We start from the raw sequence: 21,047 nt of genomic DNA, 5'->3' as shown, positions 1-21,047 counted from the left end.
AGAGGAGTAAGAGAAGAAGATATGGGAATCAAGCTGGCAATAGGGGTGGAGAGGGGACAACACTGGTGGTGGGAATGGCCCTGATTTATTGTCACCATGTACCTTAAATATTACTGTTACTGTGAAAATTTCATAATTCACTTTGCTCACAATAGAAATTATTAAAAGAGAAATAAAGAAAAAATAAAAAGAATAAAAAACAAACAAACAAAAATATTAGCAAATAGGATCCAAATCCCATCAAGACCGTCATACACCATGACCAAGTAGGATTCATTCTGGAAATGGAACATTCTGGAAATGGTCCAACATACACAAGTCAATCAATGTAATATACCACATCAACAAAAGAAAAATTAAAAACCACATGATCATGTCAAAAGATGTAGAGAAAGCATTTGATAAGGTCCAACACCCATTCATAATAAAAACTCTCAACAAGATGGTAATGGAAGAAACTTTCATCAATATAGTCAAGGCCATTTACCACAAACCATGGCAAATATATTCAATGCAGAAAAATTGAAAGCCTTTCCCCTAATATCTAGCACAAGGAAAGGCTGGTCCCTTTACCCACTCCTAATCAAAATAGTACTGAAATTACTTGCCATAGCAACTAAGCAAGAAAAGGATATGAAGAGCATCCAGATAGGAACGGAAGGAGTCAAGCTCTTGTATTTGTGGATGACATAATACTATACTTAGAAAATCCTAAAGAATCTACCAAAAAGTTCCTAGGAATGATAGATGCATATATCTATATACCTTCAAATATATATGTATATATATATTCATATACCTGCAAATAGGCAGGCTATAAAATTAACACACAAAAATCAATTGTCTTCTTATACAAAAATAATGATAGAGAAGAACTAGACATAATAAAAACAATCTGATTTACAATAGCAGCACAGAAATTCAAATACCTTGGAGTCAACTAAAAAGTGAAAGATAACAAAGACAATTATAAAACATTGATTCAAGAAATAAAAGAGAACACAATGAATTGGAGACATATATCTTATTCATGGATTTGGAGGATTAATATAATTAAAATGGCAATAATCTCCAAAGCTTTGTACATATTTAATGCAATTCCTCTAAGGATACCCATGACATTCTCAAAGAAGTGTAACACTCCTGAAATTCATTTAAAACAATAAATGCCCATGAATAGGTAAAGCAACCCTTTGGGAAAAAAAGAAGGGAGGCATCACTTTTCCCAACTTTATATTGTATTACAAAACATTAGCTATCAAAATAGCATGGTACTGGAATAAAGACAGATCTCAGATCAATGAAATAGACTTGAGTATTCAAAGAATGATTCCTAGACATGCAATCAATTAATCTTTGGCAAATGGGCAAGAAATGCAAAATGGAACAAGGAAAGCCTCTTCAACAAGTAGTGTTGGGACAACTGATCAACCACATGCAAGAAAGAAAACTCAGACCTTTATCTAACACCATGTACAATGGTCAAATTAAAATGGATTAAAAAACCTTGATATAATACCTAAAATGATGTGATATTTAGAAGTAAACATAGGCAAAACACTCCCTGACATTGAGACTAAAGCCATTTTCAATGAAGAAACACCACTGTCCAAACAAGTGGAGCAGAGATAAACAGAATTACATCAACATGAGAAGCTTCTACACTACAAAGGAAACAGTGACTAGGGTCAAAACATCACTCATGAAATGGGATAAACTCTTCACCCAATACCCACTAGATAAGAGGCTAATATCTAAGATATACATGGTACTGACAGAACTTAACAAAAAAAATCTAAACCAATCAAAAATGGGGAGAAGTGAACAGACATTTCCTCAAAGAATAAATATAGATGGCCAAAAGGCATATGAAAAAATGTTTCATATCACTAATGATCAGGGAGATGCAAATCAAAGCAGCAATGAAATATCATTTCACACCACAGAGACTGCCCACATCACAAAGAACAAAAATAATCACTGATGGTGTGGATGTGGGGAGAAAGGAACTCTCATTCACTTTTGGTGGGAATGCTGTGTAGCCCAGCCTTTCTGAAAAACAATATTCATAATTCCTTGAAAACTGGACATAGAGCTACCATATGATTCAGCAATATCAATCCTAGGTATATACCATAGGAGTATACAATACAATAATCCCCTCTGCACTCCTATGTTCATATGGTGCTATTTATAATAGCTAGAATCTGGAAACTACCCAGATGCATGACAACAGATGAGTGGCTAAAAAAGCTATGGTACATAGCTTTACAATGGAATACTTACACAGCTGTTAGAAAAATTGAAGTCACAAAAAATTTTGCCCTTACATGGATGGATAAGGAGACTATTATGTTGAGTGAAATAAATTAGAGAGAGGTAAATACAGAATAGTCTCACTTATCTGTGGGATGTAAAAAACGTAAAAAAACATATAGTAATAATATCCAGAGACAATAGAGACAATGGCTAGAAGTACCAGTCATGATATGAAGCTTGTCACAAAGAGTAGTAAGTAAAGTTAGAGAAATAACTGCACTAACTATCATGACCATGGTAGAGAAAGAAATACAATGCCTGATTCCAAGACAGGTAGGAGATGGGGAGGAGAAAAATGGGGGGGGGGAATGTTGGTGGTGGGAAAGTTGCGCTTGAGAAGGGATTAGTCCTTTTATGGTTGAAACCCAATTATAAACAAGTTTGTAATCATGGTGCTTAAATAAAGAAATTACTTTCATCAAAACATATTTTACTCCCAGCCAAAAAAACAAAAAAAGAAAGAAAGAAACGGGACTACATTAAACTAAGAAGCTTCTGTACCTCAAAGGAAATGGTGACCAGGATCAATGACTTCCCACGTTTTGGGAAAAGCTGTTCACTCAAAACCCACCTGAGAAATTATTAATATCTAAAATAGATAAGGCACTGGTAGAACTTACCAAGAAAAACATCATCTAACCCCATCAATAATGGGAAGAAGAGATGAACAAAAACCTCGTCAAAGAAGAATTAGTGTAGTTTTATATTAAGTCCTAATGCTAGGAAGTGTCAATGCTCTGATTTTGTGATTATTTTTCAATATTCTGTTAGCTATTCTGAATATTTTGCCTTTCCATAAAAAGTTTAAAATCAGCTTTCTAGGGGCCGGCGAGGTGGCGCTAGAGGTAAGGTGTCTGCCTTGCAAGCGCTAGCCAAGCAAGGACCGCGGTTCGACCCCCCAGCGTCCCATATGGTGCCCCCAAGCCAGGGGCATTTTCTGAGTGCTTAGCCAGGAGAAATCCCTGAGCATCAAACAGGTGTGGCCCGAAAAAACAAAAACAAAACAAAAAATCAGCTTTCTAACTTACCATAGAATAATTACTGGTATTATTATTAGGATTGCAGTGAACACATAAGTTAGGAAGGAATTATATCTTAACAATATTGAGTCTATCCATGAGTGTGAAATGTTTCCATTTGTTTAGCTAAATTTTATATACTGTACAAGAATTTTATAATTTTATTCACATAAATCATGCACATATTTTAAAATTTATTCCTAAGTATTTAATTTGGGGATGCTATAAAGTCTAAGAATTGTTTTAACATTTTTAGATAATTGAAAAAAGTCCAAACTATAAAATCTATGTAGATATATGTAAAATACATATAAAATTCAAATATCAGCATCTATATATAGTTTTATTGGAATATAACCAGGCCCATCATTTACATATTTATCTCTGGCTCCATTTATTCATAAGAACATAAGCTAAAAAGTTTGTTATCTATTACTTGGCACTTCCCAAGAAAAGTTTTCCATGGCCACAAATACAGTTCAGTGGTAGAGTATATGTTTTCCAAGTATGAGGCTCTGCATTGAATTCCATGAACAAATTCTCTGCCAATCCCTGGTCACAATTTTAGATAGGAAATGGCAACCTATGATATAGCATAATTTTAAATGAATCCATATCATTTTAAATGAAACAATAGCATCAATAGAGCTAATGAAACTTAGAAAAAAAAAAAGAAACTCCAAGGATGGTGATGTAAAGTTGCACAAAGACACTTGGAAAGGAATGATAAAGATGGAGATGGAGTTGAATAGTATAGAAAAAGAGCCCACAGTATGGGTGTCAAACAGTTAAGAAAGGAAAGGGAGTCAATGAAAAGGCAAGTGAACTATGTTGAATGGTCACAATTGCATTATTCAATTGGTTTGATAATATCTGTAACTGTGCAGAACAGATCCAATGGACTACTGAGTTTCAATGTCTCCCTATGCAGAGTGTTGAATAAAAATGAATTAAAGTGGTAAAATTTGCACTGCTGTTTTCTTAAATTATGCCAAGAAGGAGTAGATAAATCATTAGTAAAAAAAAAAACAAAAAGAACAAAAAAGTAACTAAAGGTGATCAACAATATGTAGTTAAATTCTGGTAGAAATGATACAGTAGGAAAAGAGAAATTAGGGGCCAGAGAGATGCACAGTGGTGTTTGCCTTGCAAGCAGCCAACCCATGACCTAAGGTGTTTGGTTTGAATCCCGCCATCCCATATGGTCTCCTGTGCTTGCCAGGAGCTATTTCTGGACAGGTAGTCAGGAGTAACCCCTCAGCGCCCCGGGTGTGACCCAAAAACAAAACAAACAAAAAAAGAAAGAAAGAAAAAGAAATGATCAAGGAGATGGAAACTGATATTACAGAAGAGGTATCTGAGAATGTAAGAGGAGATTCAGTAGGGCATTGATTTTGAGAGATCTAGGAAGCATTTTCCAGCACAACAAATAGAATGATACTGAAATAAGTGCACCAAAACAGAGAGGAGATTTGATAGTGAAAAGATTAATTTCTAGCCTGATTCTATTTTTTTAATCAGAAGGTAAGTATTCCTTGTGGTCCGTGTACTGAAAATAGGGTGTGTTCAAGAAGAGAAAAGGAATAAGAAGCTTGTCAAGAAGAGGAGAAAAGCAAATTTATTAATGAAATGGATTAGCATTATCTCACAAGGATGAGTATTACTTTGAGATTTGATCATAGGCAGAAGAGAAAAGAGTTACTTTATCCAGCAACAGTCAGCAGATTTGATACCTAGATAGGATACAACCAATTATTCTTCAAAATTATCATGATCTGGAGAAAGTCTACTTACCTCTTTAGGTTAATGACTATTCCAAGGGAGTTGGAGGTGCTGTGCTGATATAGAGAAGCACATCTACAAGTGTTTCAGGACCTATATCTAGTCAATTACTATATATCAAATGACTATTTTTATATCTGTAAAATAAAGTAAAAAGGTAATCTTTCATTCTCTTTTCTAAATTATAACTTTTTGAGCTTCAAACATTTTCACTGGGCCATATACCAGTAATCCAGCCCTTTCTGGCAAGTTATTTCTAATAAATGCAATGCAGTATTAACTCAACACTTTCATCGCTGTTGGACCCTTTTTGCAAAAAGTCAATGAATTTTTTTTCAACAAAGCATCCCTAACATCTAGTTACACATATGCTAACATCCAGGTAATATCTCTATTACGTACTGTATAGTCTGAAAAATTTGTGTTCTTAATTTAAGAATATAAATTATGAATTTTATGAAGGAAATAAAACATTCAGAAATCAGGACAAATCAATTATTTTAATATCTATATTATTATTCTATAAAATTTAACACCTATCTGCCATATAAATGTTGTCAAAAGGTTTTTTATTAGCTCAGGAATCTTACTTTGATATTAATGATAAATATCATTTACTTTTGCTATCAGATTGTTTTGTTTTGAAACTTGGCATTTAGAATTAGAGAAATCCTCTGCAGTATTTCTCACACAATACCAAATGATGCCAGCAGAGGGCTCAGTAATTCTATTTTATCCATTTGTATTTCTTCATGAGGCAGTGCCTGATCATCTCTTGTCTGCATTTTTTGATAGGGTTGATGTTTGTCTGGTTGTTGCTTGTCTGTTTTTTGTTTGTTTGTTGTTGGTTTTTTTTTGCAGAATTTTAGCAGTACTCTATGTATCTTGGATAGTAAGCCTTTGTCAGATGAGTGGTGGGCAAATCATTTTGCCCAATCTGTGTGTGTATCCTGGCCATCTTTTTCTTTGAGGGACAGACACTTCCCATTACTTGGCTGCTTAATCAGTTGTATTTCATCTGTAAAAATGCTTCTAGCTTCAATGCCATGGGAATTTCTGCCTATGTTTTTCTCTATATATTATGAAGTTAAGTATGATATCCATTTTTTAATCCATTTTGATTTGACTTTTTTGAATGGCTATAGAAAAAGGTCTAAATTCATTTTTTTACATATGGCCTACTAGTTTTCCCTACACCACTTGTTGAAGAGGTTGTTCTTGCTCCACTTCATATTTTTGCTCCTTTGTTTCAGATAAACTGACAATATACTTGAGGATCTGTCTCTGAATAACCTATATCACTAATGATCAGGGAAATGCAAATAAAAACATCTTACTGGGACAGAGGAGACTCATCAAAAACGAAACAAAACAAAACACAATTAGTGTTGATGAGGATGTGAATAAGGGAACCTCATTCATTACTGGTAAGAATGCTGAATGGTCCAGACTTTTTGGAAGACAATATAGAAAGACCTCAAAAAACAGGTGAGTGGGGCCGGAGAGATAGCATGGAGGTAAGGCGTTTGCCTTTCATGCAAAAGGTCATTGGTTCGAATCCCAGCATCCCATATGGTTCCCTGTGCCTGCCAGGAGCAATTTCTGAGCATGGAGCCAGGAGTAATCCCTGAGCACTGCTGGGTGTAACCCAAAAACCACAAAAAAAAAAAAAAAAGAAAAGAAAAGAAAAGAAAACAGGTGAGCTTACATATGACTCAGAAATTCCACCCTGGGGCTGGACACTGGCGCAAACGTAGGACAGTCCGAGGTTCGATACCCTGGAGTCCCATATGGTCCCCCAAACCAGAAGCGATTTCTGAGTGCATAGCCAGGAGTAACCCCTGAACATTACCGGGTGTGGTCCAAAAACAAAAACAAATAAAAGAAATTCCACTCCTAGAAATATAGCCCAGAGGTCCAACGCACAGTGCAGAAAAGTCATATGCACTCATATAATATGATCAAGACATTCTTGATGTTTAAGAAAATTGGGGTAAATAACTTAAAATTAAATAATTTCATTTTAGTAAATAAAACTATATTGAAATAAAAATTTTCACATGTCGAAAAGTTTCACCTTAGGATAGTAAAAGTGGACTAATATTTGTAAGATAATATATACGCAAAACCAGACGACATACCTTTTAACTATCACTTCAAACTGCATACCTTCTAGGCATCAGTAAAGTGTATAATTTTTCCAAAAGATCTTTTGTAAGAGCACGCCAACAAAGGATGGCTTACAGGCACAATAATTATCTTTCGTTGTATAAAAGAATGTACATTTATTTTAAAAAGTCATCAATAGGCTGACATCTTATAAAAATTAAAAGGTTAATTAAGATTGTCCACTACATAAACTTTTAATCTCATTCCAGTTAGAGTGAGGTTATTTGAGAGTACTTAAAGGAATTATTAAAACTTTCTTAGAGAATGATTCTGAGAATGATCAATATGCAGAACTTCCAGTGATCAAGAAAGAACACTATTGTAACCATTTCTACTTAGAAATATTCTCAAATGAGGACTATCATTCACTCTCTATGTCAAACAAAAACAATTCTTAGACAAACATCATAAATTAGAAAATGTTTCACAATGCAGTTTTCTTCAGATATATTCAACAGAGGGGCAGGAGAGATAGCACTGCAGTAGGGTGTTTGCCTTGCATGCAGATGAATGGTGATTCAAATCCCAGCATCCCATACGGTCCCCTGAGTCTGCCAGGGACAATTTCTGAGCGCAGAGCTAGGAGTAACCCCTGAGTGCTGCTGGGTGTGACCCCAAAACAAACAAACAAAAACAAAAAAGCAATATTCAACAGAAATGTACATATTGAAATGCAAAACCTATTTTGAATTAATTATTAAATTGGTTGACATTGAGTTGCTGGATATTAGTTGATGGTTTCTACTAATTGATAGTCTCAATTAGAAAAGGACACATTACTTATTGTCCCATGAATAGTATCAGATACATTCTCAAGATTATATTATAAATATTTCTCTTTCCAGTCCACATATTAGCAGGAAGATAGGAAGAGGAAGATATTTGTCATATGAGGAGGGCAATTTTTTGGTACAACTAAATACTAATGGGATTATTGAAAAAATTTATTAAAAGAAAATTTGTGAAATTTACTCTATATCTCACAATGGAATCACTATGTCACTATCTGAAGGTTTACTAAGCTTTTTATTGCTAGTTGAGCTTTCTGTTGTTAGATTTATTTGTTGAGCTTATATAGCTTCTATGATAATTTCACATCTAATTTGGTATATTTTTACTGGGAAGTTCATATTTAAAATATTCAAGTGTTGTGAGGCTGCATAAGCAGCAATGTGGTCCAGGACTTTGAGGAGAGCCCAGGGAGATGACCAATGAGCACAAATAGCAGTTAGCTATGTATAGTATACATGACTTCTGGGACTTTTGGAATTCAAGCTTTATTCCTTCCCTTCACTTTCCTCAAACTTTCACAGTCCAGAGACAGACTGTGAACAGCCTGACAAGAATTAAGGTGAGGAGAAAATGAACACTTTCTGCACAATTTAAAATATCCTTCCTTAAATGTGCCACTTTAAACTGTGCCCTCTGGAATTTAAAAGCACAGTACAGGTACCTTGGGGACTTTTACTTTCAAGACTTCTGAAGACTTTCTGCCAAATGATGTAAAGATTCTGTAGCTAAAATATTTAACTCACTTAATAGTCATAACACTGCTCTAAAGAGAAGCACTTAGGAAATTTCCCCACAAGTGCTCACTTCAGCAGCACATATACTAAAATTGGAACGATACAGAGAAAATTAGCATGGCCCCTGTGCAAGGATGACACGAAAATTTCTTCACAAGTCTTCCATGTGCTACCATTTAGTTCAACCAGCTTATGTTTCTAAGTAATTCTGATGGGCGACATTTTCCATATAAAGTGACACATCTATACTGAAAAGGGTGGTCTATGGAAGACAATTCCCATTAAGACTCCTGTCACTCTGCTGCTAGACTTGACAGTAGGTCTCCAAAAAATGCATTCATGCTGTGAAGAATGAGTCCAATTTCAGGGATCATAAAAATGTACAGCTATAGTATTTGGTTTGATTAGGTCTATTAAAAATCACATAAACATACTAGTGAATCAAATGAGAATCTGAAAGAAAAAATGTTACCATGTAAAAGCACAAAAAATGAGTTACTTTTCTTTAGTTTTCATTTCTAAATTCATGTTCATCTTTAAATGACCACAATTATAAACCTTGAAAAGATGTTTCCCACTCTATTTTACTAGATTTCCAAAGGGCTTATAAATTTTAGTGTTACCAGCCACACAATATATCATTATGAAGACTATACAAAGCATTTCTCTATGCCAAGGAAAAGTACTGTGATACTACATACTATGATATTGCATATCATAATAATGTATGATGCTACACAAAGATAGGATTTACTATAGGGAACAAAAGGCTGGAATTATGAGATAATAAAGGGAAAAGTAAGGGAGCAGGTACCAAAGATTCCTTCCTCAGCTACAATGAGAGGCTAATAGCTAGTAATGGTAAAAGCAACATTAGCAGAAATCTGGAGATAGAAAATTTTCTAGGAGAAAATTTAAAGGTAAATAGTAATGTTTAAAAGATTGTAATTCTTAGTACTTGTTTTTATCTTAATAGTCATATTTTTAGAGAATTTTTCCATACACTTGAGGACTGGAAGTCTTCCAAACAAAGCACTTTCTGTATAAATCTGTAGAATATTAGTTGCTCATCTCTGTCTATAGGAGATTTCCTAGCCAGGCGTTCTTTACTCCTGTGTGATTGAGCTCTAGACTAATTGGACAGAGATTCCTTTCCTGAGTCATTTCTTCATCACAATCCCGCTGCCCCTCATACTTTTTTCTATTCTACTCAGTAATGGTCTGAAATACAAATGAATTCCCGAGTGAAGACAGAAAATTAGGAGATTGTAACAAGCCCATATAAAAGTAATGTTCTCTTGTCTATTAGGGAATGAGTCTGTAGTTTCTTTAGTGCACTGTGGCCTCGTCTCCCTAAGGCAGCTGCACCCATTTTACAGTTTTTATATCACAACCTCTTACTTTCAACTTAACCCTCAGAGCCAGCCCAGTATACAGCATACATAGCAGCCATGTTCCTTGTCCTCTGTGGCTGGTTCTGCTACACGTCTGTGCAAGGAAACATGTGCTGTGATGCAACCCAGGCTCCAAGCAGGTTTATCACAGGAAGGTGTATCTAATTCATGTGGAGATGAATCTTACGTTTGCTGTGTATGCTCCATGATGAGAAAAATGTCAAAGAATATATTAGCATTAGGAGAAGAGTTTGATTTTTCTTCTAAATTTCCCGGATAAAACCTGTAGGCCAAGTTTAAGGGGGCTATGCTTTAAAGCACTGTGTAGGAGGAACATTACTCTTAGCAGCATTCATTCATCACACCCACTCTGTACTTCTAATTTCTCTCCTAAGGCAGAGACAATTTTCAGACTCTTAAAATACTTACATTTTATACTATGCTTACTACAACTGACTGAATGTATAATCAACTGTTAGTAGAACTAGCTAGAGGTTGATAAATGTAAACTCTGGCTTATACCCATGTATACTTGTCATCGCTGAAAATCATAAATCAGTGATGCCCACAAAAGTGAATTGCAAGTAAGAAAGTAAAGAATGTCACTTAAATGTATGTATTTATGTTCCAACCCTGTATAACAATAATTTCAGTTTCATGCTAGAAAGAGAATTTTCTTTTCGCTTTACAAGCATAGTTATCATTCCAACTTCACTTTTTGGTGATGAATCATATCTAAAGGGGGAAATTATAATAGAATCTGTTTGGTATTTAAAATGCATAACTGCTGTGGGAGTTATATAAGAAAGACTATATAAACTTCAGCTTTTCAGAAAATAGTAATCATAACCCAATACAAATGCACCTGAAACATGTGGGAAATGAATGTTGAAAAGGCATCCAAGTGGTGAGAACGATAAAAATAATTCACTTTCTAAAGTGTCCAAACACATCTCTTCCCCTGTCCATAAAGTTTAAAAATATGTTTTCAATGTTTTGTTTTGTTTTGTTTTGGGGCCACACCGGCCATGCTTAGGGGTTACTTCTAGCTATGTGCTCAGAAATCACTCCTTGCAGGCTTGGGGGACCATATGGGATGATGGGGATAGAATCCAGATTCGTCCCAGGATGGCTGCATGCAAGGCAAATGCCCTACCACTGTGCTATCACTCAGGTCCTAAAATCCTGTTGGGTTTTTTTTTTGACCACACCCATTTGATGCTCAGGGGTTCCTCCTGGCTAAGCACTCAGAAATTGTCCCTGGCTTGGGGGGACCATATGGGATGCAGGGGGATCGAACTGTGGTCCTTTCTTGGCTAGCGCTTGTAAGGCAGACACCTTACCTCTAGCGCCACCTCACCGGCCCCCATGAGTTTAAATAATAATATTTACCTATCCTTCCATAAACTATTTACATCTTCCCCAGTAATTATTCCTCTTCTAAAAGTTGTGCATTTAGAAAATATTTTAGGAAGTTTTTCTTTTACTAACTTCAATTCATGCTTATAGATGATTTGTTCTAAAGGCAAACACATGACAAATATATAAAATATAAAATTGAGACAATGTATAATTGAGCCTATATTAAAAACCTGGACACTATTAAGAGTTTGATTGAGTATCCCTGATCAGAGTTCACTGTTCATATCATCATATTTGATATATCACAAAGTATATATATATGTATATATATGATGTATGTATCTCAAATATATCATTAAAGAAATTACAGAGCAAAGAAAGTAAATAATGTAGGCAATTATATATGCTTTATGTTTTACCTTCAACATTCACAATAGTATTTTTGCCAGATTGCTTATTAATGCTTTCAGTGCTTTACAGACTAGAGTCTCCAAGATTGAACTATTTGGCTGCTAGTGTGCTGAATACAAAAATTATGTACAGATTTTTGTACACAAACTAGTTTTCTTTGTACATAGGTTTATGTACAAAAACTATGGATAGATCATAAATTTGCAATTTGTAAAATTGCAATATTTACTCTTTGATTTTTATTAGATACCAGTGAAACATAGGCAAAAACAGGTCTGATGATAATTCAAGCATGAAAAGAGAAATGTGCAAAATTTAGGGCTGTTATAACTGCAAACTAAAAGGCATACAGCACATTATTCATTCAAATTACTAGGAATATGTCTTGACGACTCTGAACAATCATAATATCCTAAGGCATCAAATTTGGTTGGTTGACCCTGACCCTGAAATTCATCTCTTTCTTTTCCTCTTTGCACCTGCTACTTTATGGATGATTCTTCTAACTATAGATCATTTTCATTTCAGCTACAGAGTTGTCTCAATTACTTTACAAAATATATCTCAAACTTGACTAGCTACAGATAAGAGAAAGGATAATATAAGATACATTAGCAAGTTTCTAAAGGAGAAAATTGAGCAGAAATGAACTCCCAGCAAGATCCAAATACCACATTCTCCATGAAGCCTTGCACCAGTTTACTGGGCCTCCTTTTTTTCTACTGTGACTTTTGTTCTGCATCTATTATTCCTTCCATCATAATAAGAATGTGTTATTATATAAATTACTCTCATCTATCAGGACAGAACTTCCCAAGAGGCCCTTAAATTAGCAGAAAAATACCTAACAGAAAAGTTGGACAAAAATGAACTAAAGAGTAAACCTTTATAGAAGCTCATGCATCCAGGATGACTTAACTGAGCTGGTCTCAAATGAAAATGGAAGTTCTCTGGAGATCCTTATCAATTTTAAAATTATTTGGCTAGCAAACCATCACATTTTAACTAAATGCTTGAGACCCTAGCTATGAGATATGAGTGGAGAGCATGATGTGATAATGCTAGACACAGATTTTGGGGTGCTTTTATTCTTTTAGTCTTGTTTTAAGCCATTAAAACCATGATGGAAGTATTGAACTTTTATGACAGCAAAAGTTTATGACACCTTGAAAACTCTTGTACAACATGATAGATCAGTATTAAAATTTTACTCCAGCAAGTTGCTGTGCTACGAACAAATTACTATGTTCACTAAAATATACTTAAAATCAAATTAACTTTTTATACTATTAATTATAAAAGCGAGTGGATATAACATTTTTAAAAGAATAAAATAGCAAGAAAAATAAATCTCATACATGAAAGTTTATCTCTTTCTTGGTATAATTAAAATCCTGAGACTATGAGATGATATTTGGTACCATACCTGTCCTGTGTATGCAAACTCCAAAGCCTGTTTTAAGCCAAGGCTGGTTACACCATGTAAACTCACTTCATCAGCTCCACTTTCCACCATACAAAGACTGAACATTGCCTAAGATAGCAGAGAAAGAGAGTGTCATGGAACTTAAAAGCATGAATGTAAGACAACACCTAGAAAAAGAACACAGTTTTACAAGTTAAAGTTTGATTTGAGGTATTTTCTGGGAACTAGGCATTCCTATTGATTGCAAAAATCTAGTGTTGCTGAGGGGATGTCCTGAGGCACACACCTGTGGTGCTCAAAAGCCATTGAATCTTGGGGACAAAACTCTAGGTTACCGAATGCTATACACTTCCATTCTTTGAGTTGTTATTGACTGGATTATTTTAAACACTTCTACAAAGCTTCTCTACAAGTCACTGCAAAATTATTGCTGTCTTGATAGGTATAGTGCCACCAAAACAGCATTTCAGATGCCTACTGTTATTATTTCGATGGCTGCTCTTTGGATGACATGTTTAGCTCACTCACTGGGTCATTTTCTATCCTGGGGTCTCATTCTGCCACTTAAGAAGCAGGAATTCTGAAAATTGTTCTCAACATGGTTTCACATCAAGGATGTGTTTTGTTCTTTTCCCCTGCCAGCTATCACTCTATATAGGGTCTCAAAGTGGGGCCCCTGAGATGCCAACACCAGCATAACTTGTAAATGTGTTAAGGTGTAAATTCTGAGGGCACTAAGTAAATACTACCTAATCAAAAATTCTTGGTTGAGGCCAGAAATATGTAATGTAATAAGTTACTCAGCTGATTCTGATGTTTAATTAAGGTTGAAAATCATGTTATTCAGTAAAAATAAATTTACTCCCAAACTGATCTCCAAATGAAGTATTAATAGAAAATTACACTGCACTGAATAAAAAATGATTTTAAATAAAAACCCTGAAAATTAAAATAATTAAATCAGGCATATTTATTTATTTAGTTTTAATAATTTCTTTATTTAAGCTCAATGGTTACACACATGTTCGTAATTGGATCAGCCATAAAATGCACAGAAACCCTTCACCAGTGCAAGTTTCCACTCTGACTTATTTTACTCAACATAATAGTCTCCAAATCCATCCATGTATAAGCAAATTTTGTGACTTCATTTCATCTAACAGCTGTATAGTTTTCCTTCAGGGCCTGTGCTTTTGTTTTGGGGAAGACTTTTGATATCATTTACATTTCCTCAATAGTGAAGGGTCTGTTGAAATATGCTAGATAATCATGGTTCATCCTTCAGAGGTTATGAGTTCATGAATCTATCCATTTCTCTCAGGTTCTCATGTTTTGTGGCCTGTAGTCAGTCTTTTGACAATTTGCTACATGGATGAAGACACCCTGAATCTCTTAGGCCAATGGAATTTCCTTTCTAATTTCCCTAACGTTTGTTGTAACTATGCAAAAAGAAAGAAAGGAAGGAAGGAAGGAAGGAAGGAAGGAAGGAAGGAAGGAAGGAAGGAAGGAAGGAAGGAAGGAAGGAAGGAAGGAAGGAAGGAAGGAAGGAAGGAAGGAAGGAAGGAAGGAAGGAAGGAAGGAAGAAGGAAAGAAAAGAAGAAAGAAAGAAAGAAAGAAAGAAAGAAAGAAAGAAAGAAAGAAAGAAAGAAAGAAAGAAAGAAAGAAAGAGAAAGAAAGAAAGAAAGAAAGAAAGAAAGAAAGAAAGAAAGAAGAAAGAAAGAAAGAAAGAAAGAAAGAAGAAAGAAAGAAGAAAGAAAGAAAGAAAAAGCCATATCTGCCCCTCTCCCAACCTCCCCCTCTTTATTTTCCTTTTTTTTTAATATTACTTTTATTCTAAATAGGTGCTCCCACTTTTTTCATAGAACCATAGAACTTGAGTCATTTTGACCTGTCTAATATTTCTGTCTCCTACAAATTGAGGACAGAAAAATAAAGTGGATTGGGCCCAGGGGTCAAGAAGTCTGAGGAGCATTGAGGGGAGAAAATAAAAGATCAAATCTAAATACCCATCCCAAAGTCAATAACAATAGAATCAAGAGACCAAAACTACAAGCTAACACAAAATGGACCTGTTACAGTGGTAGTCCTGAGAGCTAGAGGAGGAGGTATGGAATGCAGGGAACTCGGATGGAGGGAGGTCAACATTGGTGATGGGAATGGCCCTAATTCATTGTCACTATGTACCTTAGACATAACTATAAAAGACTTGTAATTCATAATGGTCTCCATAAAATAAAGATATATAATAAATTTAAAAAGCAGTTTATCACAAAAATATTTTGATTAGTTTAATTCTGAACTGGATTCTATATCACTTCTAATTACTAAAAAAGAGCCTGAAAAAAATTTCAGTTTTTTTCAGTATTTTTTTTAAATTAATCAGTAATCCCATTTTTTTTAACACTTTAACATTTTTAACTTTTTTGTTTGTTTGTTTTTGTTTTATGGCCACACCTGGTGATGCTCAGAGGTTACTCCTGGCTATGTGCTCAGAAATTTCTCCTGACTTGGAGGACCATATGAGATCCTAGGGATCAAATCGAGATCCATCCTGGGTCAGTGGCATGCAAGGCGAACACCCTACCACTGCGCTATTGCTTCGGCCCTTATTTTTAACATTTTTGTTTAACATTCTCCACACTAACATTTTTTTGAGATATTTTGAGTCGTAATTGCACTTGCACTTGATATGATGAAAAAATGTTCTCTGTCTACCTTAATGTAGAAAACAGACTACTGAAAATTCAGGAGAATTTTATGAATTAATGAAATAAAAAATGTTCCTGATCTAAGTTACAGAATAAGATGCCAACACACAGGTTTTTAAACCTTCTGTCCTAGTTGTCTTTCCAAAGCCACAGGTATATACTGGATAGGACATGGAGGAATCCTCAGTGAGAGAGTTATTTATTTATTTATTTTGGTTTTGGGGCTACACCCAATGATGCTCAGGGGTAACTCCTAGTTATACACTCAAAAATCACTCCTGGTTTGGGGAACCATATGGGACACCAGCTCCATCTTGTGTACCATGTGCAAAAAACCTCCCAGGGTTGTCTTGAGTTGTAGATACATCTACGCTCAAACTCAATTCTAATATTTGATAATACTTAATAAATAGAAACATTTTTTAGCCCAGGTTGATTGCATTAATTTCCCACATACCTCTAATTCCAACTGGAGCTGAGACATTTTCCTTAGCTCTCTTGAGCCCCACTGACTTATTAAAAAAATCCAATCTTTTCAAGTATTTCCTAATGACACTCCCATTCAAAATCACTGGTCTGGTTTCAGAGCTTTAATTTCATCACATACTCCTATATTCTATAAACTGACACCAAATCATTATTACCATGTATATGAACACTTAAATTCCTTCTATATCGTATTATAGAACCTTAAAATTTTAATATTACAAATTTAAAACACAATAATTGGGGGATGGAAAAACAGTACAATAGGTAGGGTGCATACCTTGCATAAGCTCAACATGGGTTCAATCTCTGGTACCCCATATGGTCCTTTGAGCCCCACAAACTACACAAGGAATGATCCCTCAATATAAACTAGGATTCCTGAACACATCTGAGTGGGGTACCTAAACTAGACAACAAAAATAAATACTTATGAAAATACCATAATTTTTTTGAAGAAGGACTCCCCAAATGGTGATTAGGAAGTCTGGAGACATTACCCAAAATAATTTTCCAATAAACTAGCAGTTCAATGCAAGTACAAAAGGATGCAGTGCACCGGCTCTCAATGCCTGAGATACGGGTGCCAAATGAGAGGTGCTGGGGCCTCCAGGGATGAGCCAGGTGATGGGTGACTTAAGAATTGAACCTAGGTCAAGCACATGCTAGACACTTACCCTAAACACTGTACTATTTCCTGTCCTACATTTTTTAAAATAAACATTAGCAAACTGGTTAAAAAAATGATTAAAAGGAGGGAACTAAGTAATCAAGACCAATGTTTAAGGTAGTCCTTGGGGGAGATCAGTTTCCCTAGTATAAATGTATGAGATCAAAGTTGTTTTTAGCATTGAAATTCTTAAAAAGGTAAACTGATAGTCCTATGAAATTGGACATATTTTCCTCACTCATAGAGTTATCCTCAGACCAGAACTGCATCCATAGAATAAATTCACACAAATTAATGTGTAAGTGAATAGACATGTACTTCAAGACTTTATTTGTAGATAATGTCTAAATATTCCTTGTTTCAAAACCAAAACGATTTCATTAAATGTAAAAAGAAATTTTCTAAATGTAAAGTATGTAAACTGGTAGGATATAAACTACTGCTAAAGATAAGGAAAGAATTTTCACATTATCAAATACAACAGAGATGTATAGGATAAAGCAGCACATTCTATCTAGGCACAAAATTCTGCAAAATCCTGAGATGAAGTTTTGTTTAAAAATTTGAGAGCACTTTAACAAATTGTATCCAGTGAAATTAAAGGACCAGAGTTTCAATAATAAAAATTGAGAGCACTTTAGATTCTTGCTTGATTCTCACTGTTTTGACTTGAGGAGAGCCGCAGGCAGGCTGAGATTTGTAGCCATCACACCTTTCTTGGTTATAAGGTGTTGTTGCCACCACAAATCTTGCTAACAAAAACTCAGTTTGTGTTTGTGCCCTTTAAGAGCCCACCCTAGTGAGCTCTATAGTTTTTTGGTGCATCATTTCTTTAGTATGTCATAAAAAAATGACACAAATTCAGTCATAAATATCACAGTAGATGAATTAAGCTTCCTTCAGTCATCTTGATTGAGATGAGCTATAGCCCATTTTAGGATGTTAAGACCTAAAACGAACCAACAGAAATTCTGCTGCATTCTCAAAGAGAAGTAGAATGGCAGGTGACAGACATTTTTAAGACTTACATGTGGTGAAATATGATTGTGTACCTGGTGAATTATATGAATATTTCTAAATTTGTATTGGACATAGGCAAAATAGTCTATAAATTTTATTTTTATTTATTTATTTATTTATTTTTGGTTTTTGGGTTACACCCGGCAGTGCTCAGGGGTTACTCCTGACTGTCTGCTCAGAAATAGCTCCTGGCAGGCACGGGGGACCATATGGGACACCGGGATTCGAACCAACCACCTTAGGTTCTTGCTTGGCTGCTTGCAAGGCAAACACCGCTGTGCTATCTCTCCGGGCCCTATAAATTTTATTCTTATCAAGAACCCAAATGACTTTATATGTAAATAGCTGAATCATTTAGGGTAGCTTTCAACTTTTCAATGTTATTAAAAATTAAATAGAAATAGACATCGTTAAGGAAGTTATTAAAAAGAGCGATTGTGTGATGATTGCAGTCAATCCAGCTCAATCCCTTATATCTTTCCTATGACCAGCATTATAGATTGAGTGATGTGTATAATGGCCATGAGTCATTAGAGATTTGAAATAACTTCTGAATCAACAGAGACTGATTTTCTCCATTTGGTTTAATGGTGATTACCCTTTATTGCATTTTGGTTATAACTTACATATACAATTTGTAGTAAATTTCAGTTAATGAGACTGTTCAATTAACCACAATAGCGAATTTCTAGGAATCCTGACCACAGTTGAACTGGGCAATTTACTTCTTTATCTCATAAATGCAAAATCAACCAGATCCATTAGGGAAGTTTAATGACCTGAAAGGCTAGGATTGTTTCATTGATAATTTTCATTCTTTATATTTTCAGTTGCCTTAATACTTACTTTAACAGTCTAATAATATTCCTAAAATTAAATAAAAAAGGTAAAAAAGTCAGTGAAATTATACTACTATAAATATAACTTTGTAGCAAAAATCTATACATTTAAACTTAGACATCTCAAGAAACTATTTCAACTCACCATGAAGAAAAAATTGATCACACTGCAACAAGTTGCATGTCCCAATATCTTCAAAAATAATCTTGTTTATTCAAAGAATCTCTCTAGATTTCACAGCCTGACTCTTGGCTGTGTAAATTATGTAAATTAATTACATAGTGATCCTAAGCCTGGGAAAAAACAGTACCTTTATGTGTTATCCTATTTCTCTCTAAAACTGTAGTTTTCCTAGCACTGTTGTATAGTAACTACTTATATTTTCTGGGAGATAATGTAAAGGAAAAGAAACAAAAATATTTTCTTTTTCTTAGCTATAAATTAAGGCCAAAGCTTTATTTATCATGAAGTTTGGTTATCTATGAATAATAGTATTCAACCTTGTCTGGAATACTAAAAAAAATAAATAAAAACATCTGCAAGGTATCTACCAAGATGGCATTAGCCTTGGGTCACACTCACAGATCCTCTAACTCTGCACATTCTCTGGTGCTTTTGTCACCTCCCAGTCATTGTCGTTCTATCTCTTACATATGAATTTCAACATTTTATCATATTACCATCATGTTATGGAATAAGTTAAAGGAATAAGAAATGTTAAAGGAATAAATTCATTCCTTTATGTGTCACAAATTAAGCTCACACAGATATTTAGAATGATACTTTTGCTCAGGCTTTTAAAATATGTTTGACAAGATACTAAAGAAGTAATCTTTTGGGGATGGATATATAGCATAGTGGGTAGGGCCTTACACACAGCTGACTCAGATTCAATCTCCGGCATCCCATATGGTCTCCTGAGCTGCCAGGAGTAACTTATGAGTCCAGAGCCAGGAGTAACCCCTGAGCACCACTGGGTATGTCCCTTCCCCAACAAAAGAACTAATCTTTTGGTTTGTACTCATATGAAAGCCAATAGCACAAGTCTATATTTCAAAATCTTCTAAAGCCATAATGGTTAAGTCAAAAGATAGACTGAGGCTTGAAGAGGTAGTAGGGGGATTAAGGTGCTTGACTTGCACATTGTTGACCCCAGTTAGCTCCCTGGCGCTTAACATAATCCCTCAAATCTACCAGAGCCTATTCCTGAGTTTAGAGCAGGAATTAACCCTGAGTATAGTCAGGCGTGGTCCCAATAACCCCGAAATTAAATATAATAAAACTGTGAATACAATATAGATGAGGTTCTTTTGTTGTTTTTAATGCTGCACATGTTGATTTAGATATGTGTCCGCATCTTTTATTTTTATTTTATTTTTTCTTTCATAATGGAGCTGTGTTACTCAATTTTTACTTGTGTTTGCCAGAGACTATATATCACTTTGCAGTTCTCACACTTAGTTGAGATGCTAAGCCAGGATTTTACTTTTTTAAATGTGCTGGTTACATTGTGTGCCCAGGGGATGTACTCCAGTTATGGTGTTCATTTATAGTCTAATTGTAAGGATCACTGTGACACTGACACATCTGTTTGCCAGAGATCAAACTTCTTGGCCATGGTCCTCTCGCAATTGGTGGTTGCAGTGGCCTATAGAGGTTGTGAACCCATGCATTGCCAGTACTGACCAGAAATTGCCTGTTGCCAGCACTGGTCATGATCTGTATATGTGGAGGTACTGGAGACAAAACTTGAGACTTTACACTTGCAAGACCATTCATTGTTCTAAACCGCCAAGCCCAAGGTTTTTCTGAGTTCACTATTTAAAATCCAGCTTTTATTATATAAATAAAATTTTAAATATCTCCAGCCTCTTACTACATAAAGTATTGTCTCTAGATCAGCAGAATTGATCAG

The 21,047-nt window shown here is 35.0% G+C and overlaps 1 protein-coding gene and 1 non-coding gene across 3 annotated transcripts in view; one reads left to right on the top strand and one right to left on the bottom strand.

The window, feature by feature from the left end:
- The window catches only part of KLHL32 (kelch like family member 32), a 232,792-nt gene that overhangs the window by 116,843 nt on the left and 94,902 nt on the right, over positions 1-21,047 (bottom strand). For both annotated transcript variants that reach the window (XM_049771331.1, XM_049771332.1), the window contains exon 4: positions 13,409-13,516. In XM_049771331.1, the coding sequence (XP_049627288.1) occupies positions 13,409-13,516 (108 nt within the window). The remainder of the gene's footprint in view (positions 1-13,408; positions 13,517-21,047) is intronic.
- On the top strand, positions 8,878-8,985 carry LOC126007467 (U6 spliceosomal RNA). The gene has a single exon (XR_007495036.1). It is a non-coding gene; the product is annotated as a U6 spliceosomal RNA (small nuclear RNA).

Source organism: Suncus etruscus, chromosome 4 (genome assembly GCF_024139225.1).
Source record: "Suncus etruscus isolate mSunEtr1 chromosome 4, mSunEtr1.pri.cur, whole genome shotgun sequence".
NCBI classification, from domain to species: Eukaryota; Metazoa; Chordata; class Mammalia; order Eulipotyphla; family Soricidae; genus Suncus; species Suncus etruscus.
This window is presented reverse-complemented; position numbering and strand designations above follow the sequence as displayed.